The 23,537-nt window shown below is 43.0% G+C and overlaps 1 protein-coding gene across 2 annotated transcripts in view; it reads left to right on the top strand.

The window, feature by feature from the left end:
- The first annotated feature begins 946 nt into the window (after positions 1-946).
- LOC124185890 (cholecystokinin receptor type A-like) overlaps positions 947-23,537 on the top strand; it is a 42,115-nt gene continuing 19,524 nt past the window's right edge. For both annotated transcript variants that reach the window (XM_046577132.1, XM_046577131.1), the window contains exons 1-2: positions 947-1,307; positions 11,625-12,288. In XM_046577132.1, the coding sequence (XP_046433088.1) occupies positions 11,965-12,288 (324 nt within the window). In that variant the 5' untranslated portion in view covers positions 947-1,307; positions 11,625-11,964. The remainder of the gene's footprint in view (positions 1,308-11,624; positions 12,289-23,537) is intronic.

Below are 23,537 nucleotides of genomic sequence, written 5' to 3'. Positions count from 1 at the left end.
ATGTCGAATATATTCTTCAGTTGCAAATTCCTACTCCGCGAGGAATGGAAGAAAAAAAAAAAAAAAATCTCCTCCTAACGATCATTGAAACAATCTCATTCGTTAATCGAATTAACCAATCGCGCACGTCGCGATGGAAATTTGAGTATCGAAAAATAACGACTACCGAAGCATGTAACGCCGTGTAGAAAATCGGGGTGAACGAGTCGAGCCGTTCCCAGTTAACGACCTGAATTTTTACATATTCGAGGGTTTTTTGTGTTTTTTTTATGTTTTTTTCCTCTTTTTCCGGGGTCGGAGTTGACGAGACGATCGCGGACGCGGTTAACGGCGCGAAGACTCGTCGTTTTCGATACTACGACACATCCCGTCAACCCGGGCAACCCTTGCAGGACGTGGGCTCTTATTTCCCTTATCTTATCGGGGCGTCGCGGCGCCGGCGACGCCGGGGAGGCTGGGATTCGGAAGAAGGGGTGAACGGGGCGCGGGACGGCGGAGCAGCTCTCGGCACGCGGGGATGAATGAGCCGGCTTACGAAAGCGTGCTCAGCGGGTCGACGCGAAGCGTCGCGACGCCAGCTCAGTCGCCGCTTCAGAATCGCCGGGCGCGCGTCGCCGAACCTCGGGATCACCTCCCGAGATATATAAATAAATGGATTTCATACGGGTTTGAGTTTGTTTTCGAGGATCCGAGAGCATCGAGCGCATCTTTCCTCTCCGTCTTTGTCTCTGTCTCTCTTTTCCTCTGTCTTTTCTCTTTCTCACTCTCATCCTGTTTCGAGATGCGCAATTTTCGCGGTTCGTCTGCAGAACCCCTTCGAGCCACTCGCCTCGTTCTCCACGGTAAAATTTATCCCCGCGAAAAATTTTTTCTTTCCTCACTATACTTCTCTAGCGAGAAAAGTTTAACCCATGTAAAGTTTGCTCGCGCCGCGCTTTATCGGCTAGGAAATATTCTCAAAGTTTAATACTGGTTCGCGTTCACACAGTTTTCAAACTTTCGAAATCGTGCGGATTCTATAATCGCGTGCGGCTCAGTTTTATTGGCTATGACAATTAATACACGAGCGGTTATCTAATCGGCGTGAAGTTTATTCCCGCACATTCAAACTTTTGGCTTTCAATCATTGAAAATTATCATATTATAATACCGTCGAATATATTTCATCCACAGAACCGATCCAAGAATCAATCGAAAGTTTTACGGACGACGGTAAATTACTCATCACGTAATCCTGGCTCGATTTTTACTATTCCAAACATTTCCCCGGCAATACCAGTGACTATGCGAATCTCGGCAAAATTTTGGTGAGTTTTTAGACAATTTTCTTGACTTTTTTCTTCACTCCCTCTCTCTGATATCATCAAGCAAAATTCGTTTGCGCTGCAGTTTCACGCCGCGACTTATCGTAAGCACAATCGATGAACGCAGAGCTAATTAGACCGCGAAGTTAAGGGTGGTACAAAAACGAGGAGCTTTAGCCACGGAGCTAATCTCCTTTCACGGCTCCTCGTAAGAGAAGGAAGGACTATCGGAGACGAGGGGCTACTCGACAGCTTATAATCTGTACAATATGAAAGAGGAATGCAGAATACGAAATGCTGAGCGATCACCCAGAATCGGAATAACTTTTTTTAAACATTGTACACAGTTATACATACAATGTACGTACTTACTTATTCTCATGCGCAAATATAGATATCAATTCCCTAGCAGCGGAAAGTTTATATAATTAACGTGGCATTGAGCCCTCCGTTCAAAAATATATCCCCGATTTACTTCCGTCGCTTAGACTCGTATCGTTCCTCTTCAAGTCGAACTTTTAACTTCCATATCCGGCTTTCAGGCCGACCTTTTCACGATTTTCCCGCAGGTAAGGGGAAAAAAACCGTGGAAAATTTGTACAACTATTACCTTAAAATTGTTGCATTTCACGTACCTAGAGGGTGAGGCAAATTCATTTTCAGTCATTTGATTATTTACTTGTACATCGGTTTATGATCGTCACTGACAACGGAGTAGGCGTATTATATGTACGTAACTACGACTTCGTCGCATCTCAACGCATCGAGGTATGAATAACTTGCGTTGTATAACATTATTTCTTCCCATTCAGCGACACGAATTTAGGGAGAATATCGGGAGGTGGCAGAGTTCGGTGGAGATGTTATTTTTTTATCCAGCCTTTTCGTCGCATTTGTCATTGTGTCGGAAATTTTTGGATGAGCGAGCCGAATAATGAGATGCCCGTTGGTTTCTAGGTTGTGTTTCGGTGTATCGTCGCGTTTTTAAGGTGACTTCGGGGCAGTAGTAAGAGTGACGATGAGGTCAGCCGATGCGATTTGAGTAATTGGAGCCCCGCCGGCATAGGAACATCACTCGTAACTGATTGTGAGCGATATCGCGTCTGGGGGTTGGGGGGGGGGGGGGGGGGGGAGGGATGTTTCGATCCGGTCTTGTCACGCGATTCGCGAGTTCCCGGGGGATAATTGGAAGCGAAGCGAAGCGACGAACCCGGCGAAAATCCCTTATTAACAATCGCGGCAGCGCTTTACGACTGCGGCTCGCGGCGCGTCAATATTTTCGCGAACTTTCGGACGTCGTCGTTCCCGTCGCGGAGAAATAATAACCGAGAAAACGGAGCCCTGCATCGTCTTATATGTATTTTCTTCAACGCTCTCGAAACTTCCCGCTTTCTCGTCCTTCGTTCCCATTGGCCGCAACTGTTTCGTTGGTGCGATATTTCGAAGGCGCGGCAAAAAGTTGGGCGCGCCCAGCCGAGCGCCGATCTATTAATCACCCGGGCCAGATTTCGCTGCCTAGACGCAGCGCGTATGCCGTCACGAATTTATCCGATTGACCCGCGAACCGCGATACATTCAACGTCGATTTTACCGGAGGTTCGAAAGCTGGGTGGTAAAAAATTGTCGGGGGAAAAAAACCGGAAGCCAATGACGCTTCGGAAATTCGCACGAGGTGAAAAATATCGGGGATATAATTCAAGTTGCACAATGTATTACACGAGGCGACGTCTTTTGGCGGCCGATTGCGGGGGGAATAATTGACATTTAATGCGTTTCCGCTGTCAGCTACGGGATTCGCGAAATCTCGAACCGGAGTAAATTTTCTCAACGGTTTTGCGAGTCGCTTCATGCTCCGGCGAGGAGAGTTGAGTCTCTGAGAGAAATAATCCAATTAAAGAGAATTATGGCCGAGGGTTCCGCTCGCTCTTTCTCCCCTTCTGTACGCTTATTTCTCGTTTGAAAAAAATTGTGGAAAAATGAAAGAAAAACTAATCGAAATAGAAGCGGGGTATATAAATAATGAAATAAAATGAAATTCTCACCGAGCGTTTACACGTGTACACGTAACATGTATACATATACATGTATAATAGGAGCACCGTAGCATTCGCCCGGTGCGAGAGAACACGTAACTCCGGATTTACGATTTACTCTAAATTTATTGACGCATTTTTAGAATTTATGTCTACCTTTAACCCTCCAATTATTATCTTCGCTTATTGCTGAAATAAATTTACGGAATTGTAAGGTCTTATCGTGTGTATTCGTTCGTAACTCGAAACATAACAATAGTAGTGTTGATAAAAGAACAACGCGCCGACCTTCGAGTCTTTTAAAATATCTCAAACTTTCGATCGTGCCATTTTACGGAAAGTAGCTCGCACTGTTGTTCCAATCTATGATATTATCTGTACATTATTACGTCGACAGACTGGACCGAGGACATGAAATAAAAGCTGTGATTATATATTCCACCGTTTCTCTTGTCTCGTTTCATATTCATTATCGTAATTAACGAAAATATACATAATCGTTCGCTTATCCACTCGATGCGTAAAAATTTCCGCCCTTGAAAATTTAAACAGGAGTGAATAATTACGCGGCCAGAATAACAATCGTCATGTATTATTCAATCACTGTGTGGCAGCTTTGATAAACGAGCAAGCGAATTACTTTAACCGCACGTATCTTTGCAATTACGGATTAGCAGCGAGAAATTTATATCAACGATACGAAATTATCATTTGCAGTCACGTTACGTTTTTAATTCATCACGCATTTTACCTTCGGTGAGAAAAAGCACGGAATCAATTTTCCAATCGCATGATTTGCACACAAATTATTGAGAAGCACGATGTTCAATTTCAAACTTCCTCCAAAATTCAAACTGCAATAAGGGACGAAGGGGAAGGAGAAAAAAAAACAGGACAACCTCGTTGGCAGTATTATAACATACCCATGGTGCAAAAACGGTGCGCTCTGCGCGGGGATATTGCCTTAACGATAATTTGATTAACGAGGCATTGAACGGGGCGATAATGTACATTACGTACAATGAACACTTTGCGGTAAATTAATAGAATATAAACGACCCACATTAATCAAACCCCCGACTCGGTTGTATATAATATATATTCAATAATCCTCGCGGATTTGTCGACGAAAATTATAAAATAATTGACCAAAGTCTCCGGCGAAAGCTTAGTTCCAAAGAACCTTCGCCAAGACTCGCGAAATCCAGATGAATCGAAACAACATCTCAATTTGTGGAAATTAAGCGGGTCACTCTTTTGGCGGAGGTGTTCAGAGGTTTGCAAAAAAACAATTTTTCGTTGTATTTAAAAAAAAAATACCACCGACAAATTGAAATCGTTGAATTAATCATGGAGAACGAATACTTTTCGTGATCTAACTTGAAATATTCACGGTTATGAATATCTCGTGAAGAAACTTTGTCCACGCTGATCTAGCGGAAGTAACGCAAGAATCGTTATACCGTATCTGTGAGTAAGTAAAGCGGAAAGACGAGAGAAAATACAATCGGAATAAACAATTCGCGAATCAGAATAAACTGAGGAGATTGAGGATTCGATTGCTGGAAAGTTACTTTTTTTTTTTATGGAAAATAGCCGATATTCGTTGTTTTTCATACTCGATTCTCCATTCACCGTATTGTTTATCCATTAGCTACGTGAATATTGTTTGAGTATACGTATAATAAGGTCACCGATTTGAGTACCTATACAACGTTGTACCGAGAAGAATATTAATTCCCTGGTTCTGATACTGCGAAATAATTTGAATTTGATACAATTTGATTATAAAAAAGATTCTATTTGACGCGAAGAAATGTTTCATTACTTCCACAATTCAAGAAATTGATAATTTCTACCAGACGACCCGAGTTCTATTTCTTTGGTGAAATTATATTACACGATTGCGTCTGTATAATGTTACATATTTATTTCGCACCGTTGCGCGAAATAATTTCATAGAATCGGTAAAACTCTCTTAAATTTTCCAAGATTACTCGCCATTTTGCGGAGGTAACGAGAAATTAATACTTTAAGTGAAGTGAAGCGTACCTGCCGAGTGTTTTCAAGTCGAATGAGATTAAATTATTTCGTGTGGAATTCAACAAATAGAATTAAAAAGTTAAATAAATTCAGGAAATTTGCCAAATTTGCCACGTACCGTCGGGCAAATTTTGTACCGCGTCATTAATATGCGGAGTGGAATAACAATTAATTAGAGCCAAAACGTGAAGCGAATATCGTTTGATTTGCTTCTATCAAACTATCAACGCATACAGGTATGTAACTGGAATCATCCAAGAATCGTTTAATTCGGTATTGTTCACCGTTATCCGATCCAGCGAGCAATCGATCATGCGTGAATTCGATGTTGGGTCGGGAGGGTGAGCTTTCGATCGGTAAAAATTGGCCGGGTAAAAAAGATGAGGGCTGTGCGCGAGGGTGTGTGTGTGTGTGCTTTTTTTTTCTCCCCTTCGACTCTCTTTTTCAACGTATATCGCGTCACAGGACAACGACGTAATTACAGCCATTCACTCGGGTAATTGGACTCGAGATCGTTATGACGGAGATATGCCATTGCGGAGTTTTTCCCTTCCGTTTTTTCTCCCGTCTCTTCTCATACTTCTGCGAACCGAAGCTGCCTCGCTATTAGCGAAGGTCGGGCGAAGAAAATCATCGCGATAGTGAGTATAATGGCGTAAAAAGCCGCCGTCATGAGCCGAGCAGCGCGCAGCGTTAAGATTCGATGAGTGTATTACGTCCATAGGTCGACGATACTAATCGAGTCTCGAATCCTTTTTGCCCGAGTCCCGATCGCGGTTTCGTTCCTTCTCGCGCACTCGACGTGAAAATTTTGCGAGTAAGGTATAAGGTGGCGGTGTTGAAGTTCTGAATTTGAAAAGTTTCGATAGCGCCTAATTCCCAATTATTTTTTAGCGAAACTTGAAGCAATGACATCAAACTTTGACGGAACAACAAAGTTTCGAGTGGTCGGAAATCCGACGGCTCAATGTTCCGAAATGTAAGATTTCGAAAATTCAAGTTACGATAGAGTAAAATTTCGAAACTTAAAATATCCTCACACAGCGGTAGTTCACTCAACGAGTGGGTGTATAAAACCGGAAAACTGAAAATCTTCGATCATTCAGAATTTCGATATTTCAGATTTTTCTATTCTCTTATTTCCGCTCTTTCGAAACTTTGACTTATCGGAGTTACGCCCTCTCGGCATTTTGTCCTTCCGGAATTTTACACTTTCGGAACTTTGAGCGTTGGGTTTCGGACCGTTCGAAACTTTGATGTTTTGTCAAAGTTTGATTTGTTTACTTCAAGTTTCGTCACGAAAAAATTTCGGCTTTGTCGTTTTCGGAACTCTTCAAAATTCGGAATTTCAACCCTGCCCCGGTACAAGGCAAGCCGTCAAATCGCAGGAATTTAAGAGGCCATTGCCGTGTCGGTTCGACGCACCGCGTCGCGACGCTCGTCCCTCGAAAAGAAAGTAACGAGCTCCTCGATCCGTCGTTTCACCGATTCCCAATATATTTAGATACACATCGCTCCGCTTCGCTGAAAATAATCCCGGGGTCCTTGCAGCTGCTATTTCACGCTTTTTGCACAGGCATTATACTGGAAAGTGGGAAAATATATGCCGGGATCTAATTTTTCTCTTACCCACTTTATTTAATTTTTCTTTTCATTATTCTATCTTGTCGTTTTTTGTTTTTTTTTCTCCTTTATTCCAAATAAATTTTTAAATCTCGGGCGCAGCTTCTTTATTTACGTCCTCCTTCAGGGCACTTACGCATACATACATACATGCATATACATGCCCATTTGTACGTGTGTACAGTAAAAATTCTCAAGTACTTGTATTATATATAATTCCGCAGGATTCTGAAGAGCGGATATATCGCGAAGCAAAAATCTTCACGGTCAAGTCAGACCTTGGCATTACGTGAAAAGGGAAAAAGTAAAAGATAAATAAATAAAACAATCAAAAAAAAAAAAAAAAAAAAGAAAAAAAAACGATGAAAAACAAAGTCTGCAATGTAACTGAAAGGCTCGTATCACGCCTTTCTCGTTAATGAATTTAATTGCGGAGTTTCCGCACGCTAGAAAATATACGATCCCGGAATGAATTCCACGTAATGCAACAATGGTAGACAAGACGGGTTAATTTAATTATGAAAAAAATCTTTTCAAATACGTTCGACATGTTTTTTAGAAAATCATTTGCGGCGGTGAGACTTCTCACCTCGGCTCGAAGTCAAACGGCTCCCGTTCGATCGAAATTGCGGACATGTGTGCTGCACAGCACCTGAAGGGGAGGGGGGGGGGGGGGGGGGAGGAATGACGCGGTGACATAAGCGGTTTCTTTTTACATACCTTCCGGCCATTATACCGATATCAAATTGCCGGATATATACGCGCGCATCTATCATCCGCATGTGAAGGCTGTTTTTGCATCCCCAACAGGATGCTGAAAAGCTCTCCCTCTCGCGTATACCCGCCATCCGTTTCGCTATGGATCGCTAACACTTTTTGTAAAACACATTATATATGTATTATTATCCCCCCGGTGTCAGCCACCCGGCGGTAAAGCGATAAACAGGATGGGGAGAATAAATCTCTCTCTCTCTCTCTCTCTCTCTCACCCTCCCCCATCTTATGCAGTAATGGAAAGGCACTCGATAAATCAGTTCTTTCCCTAAAAATTCCGAAACAAGAAATCATACTTGGGAGCAGTTATGCTTGTAATAATGAGTTTTAAGAGTTGCTGAATCTTTCCAACATTTCCTACACCTGTCGGAGACTGTTGGAAAAGTTTTCATTAAATCGACAGAGATGTTTCATCGGCTGACGAAAACTGATATCTTACTTGCGGTAACTCAATATTTGTTCCCGCAAGGAAACAAAAGATAAATAAAGCAAACTTTTTCATTTACAAAGAAAAACTTTATTGAAATAAACCTTTCCCTCCGTGTACGATTTATTTCATTTCTGTACCAGTAATTGCAAAGCGTGACTCCACCTTCAACTCGGGGTGCAAAAATTTCCAAATCAGTCCGGGTCGAAATCGGGGATTAGATTGCAGCAGAGCCGGTATTAAATATTCGTCAAAAATTTGTCCGAGCGAAGAACGATGAGAGTGAAATTATTCCAGCGGTTAGGAGGTTCCCTCGAAAACGGCGTAATTTATTTGCGTAACGTTTGCGCCCGAGGAATTAATCTTGCTTGGAGTGCATGCTTTTGATGTATAATTGAATCGGTTTTCCTCTCGTCGGGGATTTCGCACTATATACTTTAAGGCTAGATTGCGGCCTGAGATAAAATTGAAAATTCAGGATTGTATCTCCCGTAGAAACGACGGCGTATTTATATTGGTCAATTCTGGTCGAACAAAACCGTCGGAGAAACTGCCCTGCAGATAAAATTATATCGCAACGAAGTTTGCCCACCTGTAGCTCGGTCAACGAGAAACTTCGAAGGAACGTGTGTTTGTTTTTTCCCTCCTTTCGTCCCCCGCCCCCCCCCCCCCCACCCCTTTCCCAGGATAAAAAGAAATTGGCAACATTCGGAATAACGAACAGGATAATTTCGTTCCCCTCGGTGCGGGATCGTCTCATTAAATTAGAACGTTTTCACCCCTTTCTCCCGTAACCGCAATTTTTTTCTCAACCATCCCTCCAGCCTCGATTCTCACACGTACGCAAACGATTCTTGGCACGTGGCTGGTCTTGTACGTATGCGCGTTTTACGCATGTGTATGCACAGGTGTAGCCCCGCAAATTAGCCGCTTGGTAGATAGGCGATGCAGCGAGATTCGTCGCGGGTTAACGAAGTGAGCCGTGCCACCAAGGGCGGGCAACGAATCGTGATTCCGGGTCAAGGGTTGGGGATGAAGGTAGCACGGGATCCGCCCGGAGGGCGATTCGAGTCGACCCCCGATTGACCGGGGATCCGAACGGAGTGCAAACTGTAGGGAAATGGCGAGACGAGCCGGGAAACTGATTTCCGGATTTTCATTTAATTCGGGAATGTCGGAATTCCACCCCTGTGGCGACGGTTTTATGGGGGGTAGATTCGTAACTAAGAGGGTGAAAAATGCGAGGGCTATTTTTCACCGCCGGTGAACTGCATCCGGTCCGATCGAATTCGCGCCCGGAAATCGACCCTTCCTTATCATTTTTTGATTGATGTTCCCGCGAGCAGTCGACCTTGATCCTTGGCTGAGACGGCGACGCTTCGCGTATTTGAATTACGGTAATTAGTCTTCGTCAAAGTGTCGCGAGGGCGACGTTAACTCGCCCTGTGTGCAGACACGCGGCCCTTGACACTCGAGCCTCCCTCGAATTACACTCGGGAAGTTTCGAGCCACGCGTTCGACCCTCGATAATTTTTCACCGATCGCCGTTTCCGGCGGACCGACTCTCGATAACTTTCCGCTTTGCTGTATACGGGGAAGAGCGCCGAAGAAACGGCGATAAATTCAAGCTGCAGGCTTGCAATTAGAGGCACGTAAAGCTCTGCGGGATGTTCCGGGGTAATTGGATATAACGCAATTCTCTCGAGTAATTCAATCCCTTACATCGACGGGAGCCTACTTTTCGATGTCTGTATCAGTTTAGGAAGCTCGACGGTTTTTGTTTATCCTTGTTTTTAGTGTATATCAGGCATTCAACCCCGAACCGACCTGCGTACGACCCTCGTCACATTCAAGTACGGTGTATTGTACAAAAGGAACATCTTTGACCGAGTTTCAGATTTTTAAGACGATCGGTTTAATTTCCATTTCTCCCCGAAACAGGAAAACCCCATTTTCGAATGAATAGCGCCAATTGATTGACTTCCAACTCTTATCACGTTTTTTTATTTTTTGCTAAACACGAAAAAAGAGGCTATAAAAGTAATTAAGAAGTGAGAAAATTCAAATCAAATATAAATTTGTAGTTTTGAAATTCGTATTTAATTGTTTTCCCTGTAGCTTCTGAACCAAAAGCTCACCCACTTCAACCTTGGTCTCGAAACTTTTGTTTTTTAACAAAGAAATCATGAGAAAATCTCAGAGTTAATAGGTTAGAGCTGTTCATTTTCATTGTATCCCTGTTCCGCATTTCTTCGTTTGTCGCTTTCATTTCCCCCGTACTTTTCAGAAATCAGTCAACGTCTCGGGGCGATAGGAAGCCAAAACGCTCGAGACGAAGAGTAACGTTTGCGAGGCTGCACGCTAATCCTGAGCGATCCCGAAAGGCAAAGAGTCGGTCTCGTTAGCTTCGCGAAAAGCTCCCTCGCCCCCTTTTCTCTCGTCTCCGTTCCCAGCCGGCGGGGCTTTTCCGTCGTTTCTTTTCACCCGCGACGCGATTCGGTGTTCGCTACTTGTTGACTGTTGTCGTACCGCGCCCTTCGTTACGGTATACTTACAATTAGCGGCGGGCTGTAAGGGCTGTCGGCGAAAAATTAAGAGCCGAGAAACGCGCCCCGGGCTTGACTTTGCGAAGTCAAAAAGACGTCTGGGGGCGTCTTCCCCTTATCGATTAGAAAAACAAGCCTCGCCACCGACGCGACCGTGGAATCTCTCATCTCGGCGTTGTGTATTTTACCCCGGCGATGACAAATGTTTTAAATAAAAACGTTGCTCGTGGAACGCGTGGCGCGCCGAGCTGATATTGTGTATCGTCTTGTATAATAATATATTATGCAGTACCCTGTATTTTTCAAACAAAATGAATTATGGATATTCTTGTACTCGGAAAGAAAAATATACGCCAGCCCAATCCGTTATCAACATATGGAACGTATAACTCGCGAGATGTCAAATCATGGAAGCGGTCGGGACTGTCAGGTCAACTATTCGTCCGCTTCAACTACGCTAATCATCTTTTTTTTTCTTACCCTAAAATCGTTTCACGACGTTCGTTTAATCGGTCGTGAAAACGCGAATCGAATGGAATAAATTTCACCAAATTAACAAGCACTCATTTCCAATATCCCGCTCAGACATCACATTTATTTCCATCTTTTAATCAATTTCGAAAGATATAGCGTAATCTCGCAGTTTTTTTCCGTCAGCCGAGAGGAATGGAAGACAAATTTCGCGAACAATGTATTCTTGAAAGAAAGAAATGAAAAAAAAAAAAAAAAGCAAGATAATAAAGAAACACCACAGAGCAGGCGTAAAATCGACAGGTTTTTCCCACCCCGGCCGTTGTGAGACGATTAAAAAAGAACGAGAATAAACATAAATAAAACGGCAGAATAATATAACATTATATGTTGTTTTTCTCAGGTTCTTGAAGAGGATTTCGGAGCGAAGCGCCGAAGAAAACGGAGCCGAAGATCGGCCCAAAAAGACCCTGGACGTCGTATAAAATAACCTTTAAATTCCTATCCGCGGAGTGGTAAAAGTTCGCTTCTTTAATACCTTTTCTTTTTTCACATTTTACTTTTCGTTTTTTTTTTTCTTTCCCCCGGTATTTCGCTCCTTCAGCAGCACCACTGTGGATTTAATCGGCGCTTCGCGCGCGACGAATACGATCGGGAAAAATCGTTTTTTTTTTTTTCTAATCACCTCGCGATTCTCTTCCCGCGGTGATTCCCCCGGGTGAAAATCGATTAAACGGACCGCGATGTCGTCGCCAAGGTTCTCCAGCTCCGATCTCGGCCCGTCCATCGTTCGCGGAATACCGCTGGGTCAACAATTAAGCCTCGGGCAGCCTTCGTCGACGGCTATCACCCGGTTTTCAACCGTCACCTCGACGTACAACGAAACCGTTTCGCCGACGGTATCGAGTACCGGTGCTGCCGGCGGCGGTGACTTCCTCGAAGGATTGATAGTTCCTCTCTATGCCACGATATTCGTCCTGGCTGTCATCGGGAACTTGTTGGTCGTCATTACTCTCGCAAAAAACAAGAGGATGCGCACCGTGACCAACGTTTATCTGCTCAATTTGGTGAGTAAACTAAGCGCCTCGTGAGAAATTCGCCGTTATTTAACTTTGGGAAAAAATTTTCGACGAATTTTTCCAGATCCAGACCTCTTTTTGTTCTTATACATGTAGGCGTGTGTAAAGCTCGCTTCTCTCCGCATGTTCGAAACTAATGGGGAATATTTTGAAAGTACGTATCTTAAGCTTTGGTGAAAAGAATATTTCGCTCAAACAAGGAGCTTCTTTGATTGGCTGGTTTTCGAAGAAAAAGTGGAGGATGGTTCGCATTTACATCGTCCATGGTGTATTCAAAAATTCACTAATTAAGTACAAAGAGAGAGTCTAGTTCTGTGAGTTGGTAAATTGATTGTGCATTGTAAAATGAATTCAGTCTTCTTATTCTCAAATATGATTTTACGAACTGAGACGCTTTGATTAAAAAAAAATAATTCCTTCGTCGGATTCCGGAACGAAATTACGTAAGGGTAAACCGTATCGGCCACAGTTACATAATTTCGAAAAATCTGTGGAAAAAGTGTCGAAGATAAATAAATAAACGAAACAAAAGAATATCGAATAAATAAATAGTTTCTCCTCGGTGGCAGGAAACTGAAATTCATGTAAAAAGATGAATCTCGGTAAAACTTTCAATTAGTCACGATCGATCTTAAACAATAGGGATCGAAAGCTGCCTGCGTTTCTTTAATTTTCACACAATTAACATCACCGGGGGCTGATTAAGTCCGCACCGTCCATTCGATATGACGGGAGCTTTTGAAACAAAGCGGGAAAAGAATATGCACTTATTCACGACCACCTGCCGCGATCAGGCCAACTCGTCCGAGTTCATTATTATCATTCCAGAGAGTAAAATTCACGGTATTTTCCACGAGGCGGGAATTAAGCTCACTCTCTCACAGCGGATCATTTGTCCCCCGTGAAACGGGGAGGGGGGCGGAAACATGCAGGGGCGCAACGAGAGCTGTCGGGAACAGGCGTCAAGCGAACCGGAAGCGAGAGGCGTCTCTTTCTGACGGGTGGATTCGGCCCGACTATAGTCTCACTCTCGCTTTCTCGCCTCGACGCGGAAGGATTATCAAGAGACGAATGGCGGTTTCCGCACGCTTCGCGTAAGATGAATCGGTTGTCGGGTGCTGTGAATTCACCGTTGTGCATATAAATTCCGCAGCTGCGTGTAAACGAGCATACAACAAAACCGCCCTTAATCAATTTCGAGACAATATTTTACTCCTTTTTTTTCTACTCTACCCTGAAATGGTCACTGAATTTTTAACCAACGTGACCCACCACCTCCCTCCCTTGTTCAAAAAAAAAAAAAAAAAAAGAAAGAAAGAAAAAATCGCGAGGATATTCGGGTAGAAAGCAGCGGAAATTCGATCGCTCGGCGCTCCGGTTTCAAGTTCGGCATCGAGTTCTTCGCCTCGCCAGCAACTGCGGTCATTAATTTTCCCCAGGAATCCAATTACCGTTACCAACGCGATTGCTGGTTTCCAATTTGCCTTTTTGTTCCGGTTACCGGTTTTCGTCGATCACTTCCACGTATCTTTTTTTGTCGTACGCGTACAGCGATATCAGCTGTGCGACGACGTGTATTTTACAGTTTGTAACTCAAGCTTGGATCGCTGCAAGTTTTTAGAAATTTCATTAATCTTGCAATTTTTTAACTATTTTTTCACACCGACAGCGATAAAGAAAACCGCGAGTTTTCACCCGAGATAATAAATTTTCACCGCGCTACGCGTACGAGTTGTATCGTTTCATTGCGAATGCATAACAAGGAATGAATAAAATATTTTCCATTCATACGTAAGGCGGCGTGCGATCCAAGAAATTTGAGACGTATGCCGGGTGTTTTCGTTGCCGATTGGTCAATCGAACCGGCTATTCTGCGATATCGCGTAAATTATTGCGGTCTTCAAAAGTTTCCGCTCGCCGGGTATCCCGATACTAACCGGCCGAACTGCGAAGTTTCCGTCTGATTCCGAAACGGGATGTGGCGAAACTAGTTGCCAACTGATTTATAACGTCTAAACTCCCCAAAGCGTGGGTACGGTATTATCCGAGCGGTTGAACTTTCGCCGATTGTGTTAAACTTTGATGGAAATGTGGGTGGAAAATTTGAAGCAATTTATAGATTGCCCGGAAAATTGAAAACCTAAAAGCTGGGGAAGATAAATTATGAGAGAGAGGAGAAAAAGAAAGACAAAATTGACAAGTAAATTCACCCGCGTTTAAGAACGAGAAAGAAACAGGTAAAAAGAAAGAGAGAAGTGGGAAGAAAAAAAATTGGATTACATAATATACACCGGGGCGGAGGGTGGCGGGGTATTTTTTCACCCAAGAGTTAAAAAATTGCTCCCAGACTTTCTGTCTTAAGTTTCTCAGTTTTCTCGAGCTCTCCCTGTTATACTTTGGAATATTTATTTTAGCACCGAGAGTTATTTACTCGCCCCTGGAAGACTGTATAATAATTCGCAACATAGTTCTTTTGTAACTTTTTAACTTATATATTCTTCTCGCGGTTTATTCGTTTTGCAAATATACTTCGCGAGTAAGTGTGATACGTTTGCGAGGCGAGGGAAAAATTAATTTGAATATTTTCCATACGCGTCTTGTGTATGAGAATATTATTTCCCTTCCTTTTTCTTTTTTTGTTTTTTTTCTTTCGTTCTTTTACTTTTGTTTCGTCACTTTTTCTAATCTTCGAAATAATACCGAAAACATCGCCGGCATTGCCGTTTCGGGCATTCAAATCTCACGTGAGACTTTTTCCCGATATATAATCTCGGGTGAATAAAACGACCCTACAGTATACGGTCTATAGGGTATAGGAAATAAAAAACGTACAAAGATTATACTTTGCTCAAAGAAAAATATACCCAAGGAGAAACGAATGAATAGCAAAGAGAAGAATGAGGAAGAGGAGGGAAAAAGACGAACCGGAAATAAAATTGCTTCCACGTGTATTCAAATGCTACATTAAATAGCTTCGCTTAGCGATTCCTTCTCGCCTTTTGAAAATTAAATATCCATTACAACCGACTCACGGGGCGTGAAAAGAAGCGACCGCAGCAGAATAAAAAAAAATAAAAAAAAAACGAAATATAATAACGAATCACGGATTACAGGTATATTCATGGGTGAGAAATAAGTGATAAAAATCTTTCACACCACGGGCGTTGCGAAGAGGAAGGGATTGCGAAGTAATGATCGGCCAGAGCGCTTTATACATATATCTTAAGGGTAGTTTAATGTGTGCGATGGAAAATAAACTCCCGCGTACGAGATCTTCGCGCGCTTTCAATCCAATTGAAAGATTTTCTAATAATCGGAAAAACGCGCCCCGCGAAAACCCAAAAACGCCATTTCATTTGTACATGCCCTAAAGCTTCATCCTCGCGCAAGGTTTTCAAAAAAACAAAAAAAAAACAAAAACCAAAAAAAAAGCAAACTTTAACACTGGTATAAAAACATCCCCCGCCGTCGCGCGCTTAGCGTATTTAGCTTCGCTTGGGTTGACTGATATGTCTAGGTACTGTGCGAAATGACGAGAGGAGAGGAGGAGGGGGCAAAAAAAAACGTTGGAAATCGAAAAATAAACGACGAAGAATTTCTGCGAATTTTGTTTTTCTCCAGTTGACGTACATGTGTACCTGCTACATACGTGCGCAGTGCAGTCTGCGGTGATGAAAATTTTTAATCTGGGTATTGCAACGATTTGTTGTTGTTGTTTTTTATTTTTTAACACCATTTACCCGGAAATAAAAGAGTATTGAATTAAAAAATTGAGGAACGAGTTCCGTTCCCTTGAAACACGGAACATCACGTCCCAAATTTTTGCAAGTTCATACAAATTCAAATTTTAAGTTTATTCGTACCGAAACTGGCGTCGCATTCTTCTCTCGTTAAAATATCTCCAGAAGAATAATCCAAGATTCTTTCTACCGTAAACGTATAATGTGTATATTACACAGGTAATTCAAAAGAAATTTATACCGAGAGAATTGATACTGTTATAAAAATATTTCAGGCAGGAAATTGACTTGTACGAGAACATTCACAACGACGTGACAAAGACGACGGAACTCGGCTGTGAAACAATATGCATAAAATGCACAAAATCCTCTCGATCCGACGACAATGCACGAGAGTCCGTTTCAAAAATGGTCGTCAGACGTCGTCGGTTTCCGCTCGGATGGTTTCCTTGACGTTGACGACCTTTCCGTTTATTCTCGGCTCGTTTGTCCCGAAACGTAAGTTGGAGGACCCAGGACAGGACATTGAGCCAGAGTAACGCCCGGTTGCAGACCCAGACGCATCTCGTCGGGGTGAAAATGCGAAAGAAACGTCCTGCCATGCCGCATATATTTCACATATCTCACGCGCGATTTATCGCCACAGAGATACGGCAGCGCGAGACGGCCGCTATTTACGACCGTTTTCCGACGCGCGGTGGCAAATTTTTTATTTTATTGTTCGTTGTTTTTTTTTCGGCAAAATGATAATATGAAAAAAAAAAAAAAAAAAAAAAAAAACAGAGAAGAAGACGAAGAAATTGCCGCGAACATCACTCGATCGGTTCTTTCAATTTGAAAACGGATATTTCACTCTACTACGGGACAATTTGTCCACCGCGGGAAAATTATAGGAAACTGCCTTGTATCGCCGTTGCAACGCAGTCTCCGGGTTGTAACTCCTCCGAAGTACACGCCGATAAATTGCGAACGACGCAGCGAAGCTTTCCGTACAACGGAGTTCCGTCAGAGTCTAGACTCGAGATACCCAACGAAGCAACAAGTTCCAGGCTCTGCGGTTTTGCACGCCGCGACTGCAGGGGTGGTTCTGGCAAACAGGAAAATCACGGAAACTCCTCCGAGTCCGAGATAAGAGCTTCGGATAGAGGAAAATCTCACGAGCGAGCTTTGAATTTTGTTCGTATATTGCGTGGGGATGCAGCAGCAGTAATTGTGTACACGGACGTTGTTATTATGTATTTTTTTTCACGCGACACTCGAAGCTCCGATGCACAATGTAGGAGAAATTTTTCCATACGTGCCGTCGAAAATGCCGAACAAATACTTTTGTGTTTTATTTGAATTGTTGTTCTGTTTTTTGTTTCTTCGTTTCCGTTCGAGGATTGATAACAACGGCGCAAGAGAAACGAGCAAACGAGAATCAAACAAACAAACAGACCTGCGGGGAGCAAATAATTGAACACTCAAATTGTGAGATTCGCCTATAAGTAATTGGAGCGGCGGCAGGCACACCCAAGTGGGTACCTTACCTTATATACCTGAACGCACGAACAACTCCGGAAGAAAGTTCGCCCGGTGGATTTCCCTTGATAAATAATAAAATTTTCCTCAACTGCCCGTAGCCCGGATTCCCTTATTCTCTCCCCCGCCGTTTTTCCCCTCGATGAAAGAGGCGGGGATTTCAAGACGGGGATTTTATCAGAGTGAGAAATGATCGAGTCGCCGGGATAAGAACTTGCGCAGAGAGAGAATAAAGCTCCGAAAGGAAGAAAATTCATCCCGCACTTCATTTGGAGGGAAATTTTTTTTTCCGCTTCATTTTTTTTTTTTTTTTTTACCGTTTTTCCTCCGTCTTCTTCTACTTTTTGTTTTTTCTTCGATCCGTTCATTGAAAGGGACGTGGTAACAAAAACCCAGAAGGACACTGGGATTCGGTACGTGCGTAATCGGTAATTTCACACCTATCGTCGCGATTTCTCCAACAATCGCTGCGGGACAACGCGACGCGATCATCCTGATTTTTTTCTCTTTTTTTAATGTTTTTTTCTTTTTGTTTTTTCTTTTTTTTTGACAAGATCCCCCAGTTTCTCGAATCGGACGTTTGTTCCCCGGCTTCCCGCGGGAGCATCGAACGAGGGTCTTGCGCACCCCTCAATCCAGCTGCTAATAAAGTCCGAGCGGAAATAGCCCGAGGTGTCCTACTGCGGTTGCAGGATCTCTGAGAGTTGGAACGAGGAACGATCATTCGGAAGTCCCGTTGGGATGGAGTAAAGTCAGGCTGCTCGCCTCGGATGGATCTTCATCCCGTGAAACTTTCACGGAAGTTGCAAGAACCGCGGATACCGAGGACGTGCCGAGCTTTGTTTTCAAACTACTCTATCGGCGAAACGATTCCCGGAAATCATGAGATCAAATTCGGGGCAAACGGAACGGTAATTCCAAGTACGGAGAGAATGATCGGACGTTCATTCGCTCAAGTAGATCTACTCGTGATCGCTGCGATTTATGGAAGTAACGCAATATTTATCCATCTTTATGCCCTGATCTAGCATCCGTGCCTCAAAAAAATCGCGTTTCGTCCAATGTAGAAAAATTTTCAATTCGATTTCCTCAATATTCTTCGCCTTTTCAACGACAGTTTCGACGTATTTCCGTCTGATCGAAAGTCTCTTTGAGTTCCGGGCGCTCTCCGGACGGTATAAAATCTTACGTGTGGAAAATTTAAGTGTGGAGACAGGTAATCGGAATTGTACTGTAAGACGAGACAGATGAGAAAGGAGTGTCGGGTCAAACTTCGCTCCGTTTCGCTTTGATCTTACCGCTGTCTGAAGTTTGTTTTTCAATTTCGGATTTTCCCGCTCCGTAATCTCGAGACGTAACCCTGTCTGTAACAAATATCCCTGAACCCTGTCGGATAGACTGCAAGAGGGTTTGTTCGGCAGCGCTTGAGTACTGGGCAAGGAAATTAGAAAAGGGTAACAGTTGGGAACAAGGGTAGGAAGAACTCGTTGAGGGAATCGACGCGTCGCCCGAAGGAACGTGTGACAGCGATATTTCAAACCCTCCAAACACCCTCCGCCCCTGAGGGAATATTTTTTTCATGCCTGACTGCAGAGTCAAAGTCGAGAGGCGTAGATAAGCGCTTGACACATCGGCGATACGATGATAAAAGTTGGGGAAGTGGGAAGGGAGTGAAAAATAACAGAATATAAATTAAAAAAAAAACAAGGAAAATCGCGATAATCGAATAATCTCGGCGCGCGGTGACGTATGATTGTATTATTATTATTATAACCAAGTATGTATATATATATATATATGCATATGAACGCGTGTGTATAAATTTGAGGAACGACAAGGCGGAAGATCAAGTCAGTCGGTGTACAAGCGTCCCCAATTTTATTTTTCCTCACTTACACTGCACCTTGTGCAGGGTGAGAATTTTCCCTCTGGGAAATATACTCACTATCTATACATAGATACGCCTACCTTGCGTACAGTATACGTACACGTATACATATACGTATACACATACATATATATATATGTATATGATACATGCATACACGAATTCGGCGATAAAGAGAGCTTGGTAAGAAACGGCGAGAGGGGAATAGCGGAGTGGCCGGGTAGGCATATCGTTTGCATAATATCCACCGGTGCATATTTCCTTCCAACATTTTGTCATTTCTGATGAAATTTTTGCCCCGGCCATAATGTGGGAGGATGTCGCCAGTGGGCGGGGAGGCGGTGAGGCGGAGGGTAAATCTTACGCTTAAAATTTAATAAAACGGGGAGAGACACGGTTCTCGTGATTGCGGGTATACAGTCGCTCTTTCGCTCTCCTCCCCCCCCCCCCTTCCTGCCCTTATTCACCCCCTAATATCCCCCCATTCCGGGTCTAGGATAACGACGAGCCCCCCCGGCCGCTTAACGATTTCTCCAATTCTGCGTTAAACTGTCGGGGAATTGGCGTTGTATCGCGAAGGACGCGTCTCGTGGCTGTGCACACGGATACAAAGGGCACGCCGCCACCGGCCCGTTTCCCTCCAGGGTCATTTGTTTCCTCAGACATTCCGACCCGAGTATCTTGCACCGTGTATACCCCGTCCGGAGTCTATAGCACGGCGCAAACGTCACACAGAACAAATTATCCCAGGGGATTATCTCCGCCTAGTTTACACCCTCGTCTTCATCCCCTTCAACTTTGGATATTACATTTACCTGATTTTTTTCAACTGCCCTTTGGTCGATTTTTACCTGGTATACAATTGGAGAGGAATAAAAATTTTGTTTTATTACCGCGTCTATCGAATTTCGAGGTTTTTTTTTTTAACGAGTGGAGAAAAAAATTTTCACATTTTAAACGATGATAGCTTAGGTATATCGATTCTATATCGTTTTAAAATTGTTAAAGAATATAGTTTGTTCCTTTCGGTCTCACTACAGATTTAATTACTCAATGCGTTGTACTGAAAATGTATTAAATTTTTTTTTGACATTTCTACCGATGTCAATTCTCATTAACGAATAGCACCTTTGAAATGAAACTATTGAGGAGAAACTCAACGAAGTAAGCCACCCTCGAATAAAATAGAACGAATCTGCTAGATTTTTGGAATAAGAAAATAACATTCAATTTTGGATTCTTTATCCGTTTAAAATTTAACCGAAAGTATTGATTTTCAACTCGTCGATCTTCTTAAACAAATTTGCATCTGATTTCAAGTGAATTCAAAGTTCAACGTTTGACAATTTCGTTGAACACTTGACGTTATGGAATGTTTGACAACATATTCTTCGCGTGACAAGATGAATTTCGAATGCGCGAAAGCTGTTCGATAATTTACCAGATGCACCGAAGCTAGACGAAATATGCTTGAAATTAATATTCCACTTACTTACGGTATGCGAGGTAATATACCTAGAACAAGCCCACCAGAGGAGAAAATCGATGGCTGCTCTTTCCTCAGGAAATTATGCATTTAAATTGTAAGCTATTCTATTGATCGAAAAGAGTAGCTACTTTAATAAAATTTCAGGAGCATAATCCACCTATCCTCTCAGCAATTCACATTTGAATTTCATCGTGGGATAAATTTTATTTTCAAGCTAGTCCATTTCGTTTTGTTTCTGGGATAAAAATTGCGAATTAAATTTATCGAACCCTTGCGGTGTCTAAATTTTATCTACTTATTATTTCCCGGCTTCGTTTGCATTTCGCGAGAGATTTACAGACGAAACTGGACCGTGGTTTAGAATTCCGATGCTCGGGGGTTGGACAGACTGGCAGCAGGAAAAGAGGACGTACAACCGGCGAGAGGAAGAGGCGGATTTAGGAATGCTGGAAGCTGTTTTAGCGCAAATTCACAAAGTCTCACGTAGTCGGTATAGTCCCAGGTATCTCTAGAATCTCACGTGCAAACTATAAATTACGAAGTGGATATCCGATAGGAAATCCAGAGCTCGGACGAAAGGCGAAGGGGCTGAACGCGGATCGAGAAACGGCGGCGAGTTTTCTGCTGCAGAAGGTCCGATGCTTACGGAAAAATTTCTCGTAAGACGATTGGATTTATGAAAATCAAATTCGTCGTAACCCGAGAGAATCACTTTCGAGGGTACTTTTTTTATTTTCTTCTTTATTTAATTCTACCCAACGTGAAATTTTCCGGTTACTCTTTCGACAGCGCTTGCACCATTTTCTGGCAGTTCAATTTTCGTTTTTTCATAATTTCGTCCAAAACGATATAATTTTTTTTTTCACGGTTAAGCTTTAAGAGGGAAAGAAAAAAAATGAAATAATCAATTAAGTAAGAAGAAAGAGAGAGAGAGAGAAGAAACGGCCGACTCGAGGTGCGTAGAGAATTTTTTTTCACCTCAGCTTCTTATACTTTCCTTTTTTTTTCCACTTTTATTCCTTGTTCGCAATTGCTTCTCCTTCGTCTCAGAGGGAACGGCGGAGGGTTGGGAAAATAAACCGAGGCCTGGTGGATCGACAGAAAGGACAAACGACGAGCGGCGGATTACAAAGCCGGTGTTAATTAGCGGCGAGTTTTTCAATTACGGTTTTTTTCAGCCAACTTTTTCGCCCCCTCGCGTTGTCAACACCTCTTTTCGCACGTAGTTAGAGAATCCGTTTTTTCTTCTCTTCTCGTTCAGGAAAACGAGACAAGAGGGTAAAAATAATTAGTTATAGAGACGAAAAGTAAGGAAGAACGAGACGGAACGTTGCCTACGTTAAAATGGGGAAACAACGCCGCATGTGCGGGAGTCACGAATAGCGGACGGTTAGGGGTAATAAATTTCAACCCTGAGACATAAGAAAGGTAGTTAATAATTCTCCCGTTGCACGCTCTAAGAATTGCCTCGTAAATAACGACGAAAGTTGCATCGCGTCGCAATTACGTCCCATATGCTAAGCGATTCTGCAGAGCGGGCACGACGGACTTTTTCCTACGACTATACATATATCCCATAAAAATTTTCCCCACCGAGCTCCGGGATAGATGCATGGATTAATCCTTCTTCCCTTTTCGCCGGACAATTTCCGGTCGGATTCCTCCGCGACGCATCAATCTCTCGATTACAATGCCGAGAAGAAATATACTCGATTTCCGTCGATTTTCACCGCGCCGCGCCGCACGATTTAATGGAAAGATATAATTTACTCGGTAATTTATTTATAAATTATCCGCTCAGACTTATTATATTATACCGTGAGATAAGCAGCCGTGCTCCGATGTTGCGCTTTCGACGATAAAAGCTCTTGCAGACGCGTGCTTGCAGAGTCGAGGGAATATATACATACAGAGGGGCATTCGGTCCGCATTTCGCTCTCAGCGCGACTTATCTCGCAGCAAATCCCAGTGCAGTTCTCGGGAAAGTTTGAAAAGGCAACTGTATAATACACGATACAATTTCCATTGACGATGAGCAAGGGATAAAGACCCGGGACCGACAGCATCCGTGTGTAAAATAATAATAACAACAACAACAACAATAATATTAATAATAATAACAACGCTAGCGTGGAAGTAGAGACGCTAGGTGAATAGGAAATTTTTTCCCTACAGCGAAACGAGGTGCAAGACTTTGATATTTAGTGCGAACGGTGCATGAGTTGAGAAAACCGGAAATTAAATTTAAGGGAAAATCGAGTCGACGGACGATTTTTTTTTGATTCAACCACCGAAAACTTCTTAGATACGTGTATGCTTGTGAAAATGCCGACGAAATTTTCGCCGGTGTTGTGATACGAGGAGGGGCAAGAAACGTTGAAGACAAATCCGGGGCGAAAGAAGATTAAACAAGTGGGTGGAAAAGAAAAGCTGCAGAGATTGGGAAAAGACAAGTGGTATAAATTCGTTCACACGGCTCATTAGGCCGGGCCGTGTCGTGTCACAAGCACGAAACACGCGGGCACGCAGACACGAAAACACCGATACACCCAAGGCACCATCAGGATCAGCTTATACCGAGGATTCTGCGGAGGCCGGG

The sequence above is a fragment of the Neodiprion fabricii genome, chromosome 6, assembly GCF_021155785.1.
Source record: "Neodiprion fabricii isolate iyNeoFabr1 chromosome 6, iyNeoFabr1.1, whole genome shotgun sequence".
In the NCBI taxonomy this organism is placed as follows: domain Eukaryota; kingdom Metazoa; phylum Arthropoda; class Insecta; order Hymenoptera; family Diprionidae; genus Neodiprion; species Neodiprion fabricii.
Note: the sequence above shows the minus strand (reverse complement) of the source record. Positions and strands in the feature narration are given on the sequence as shown.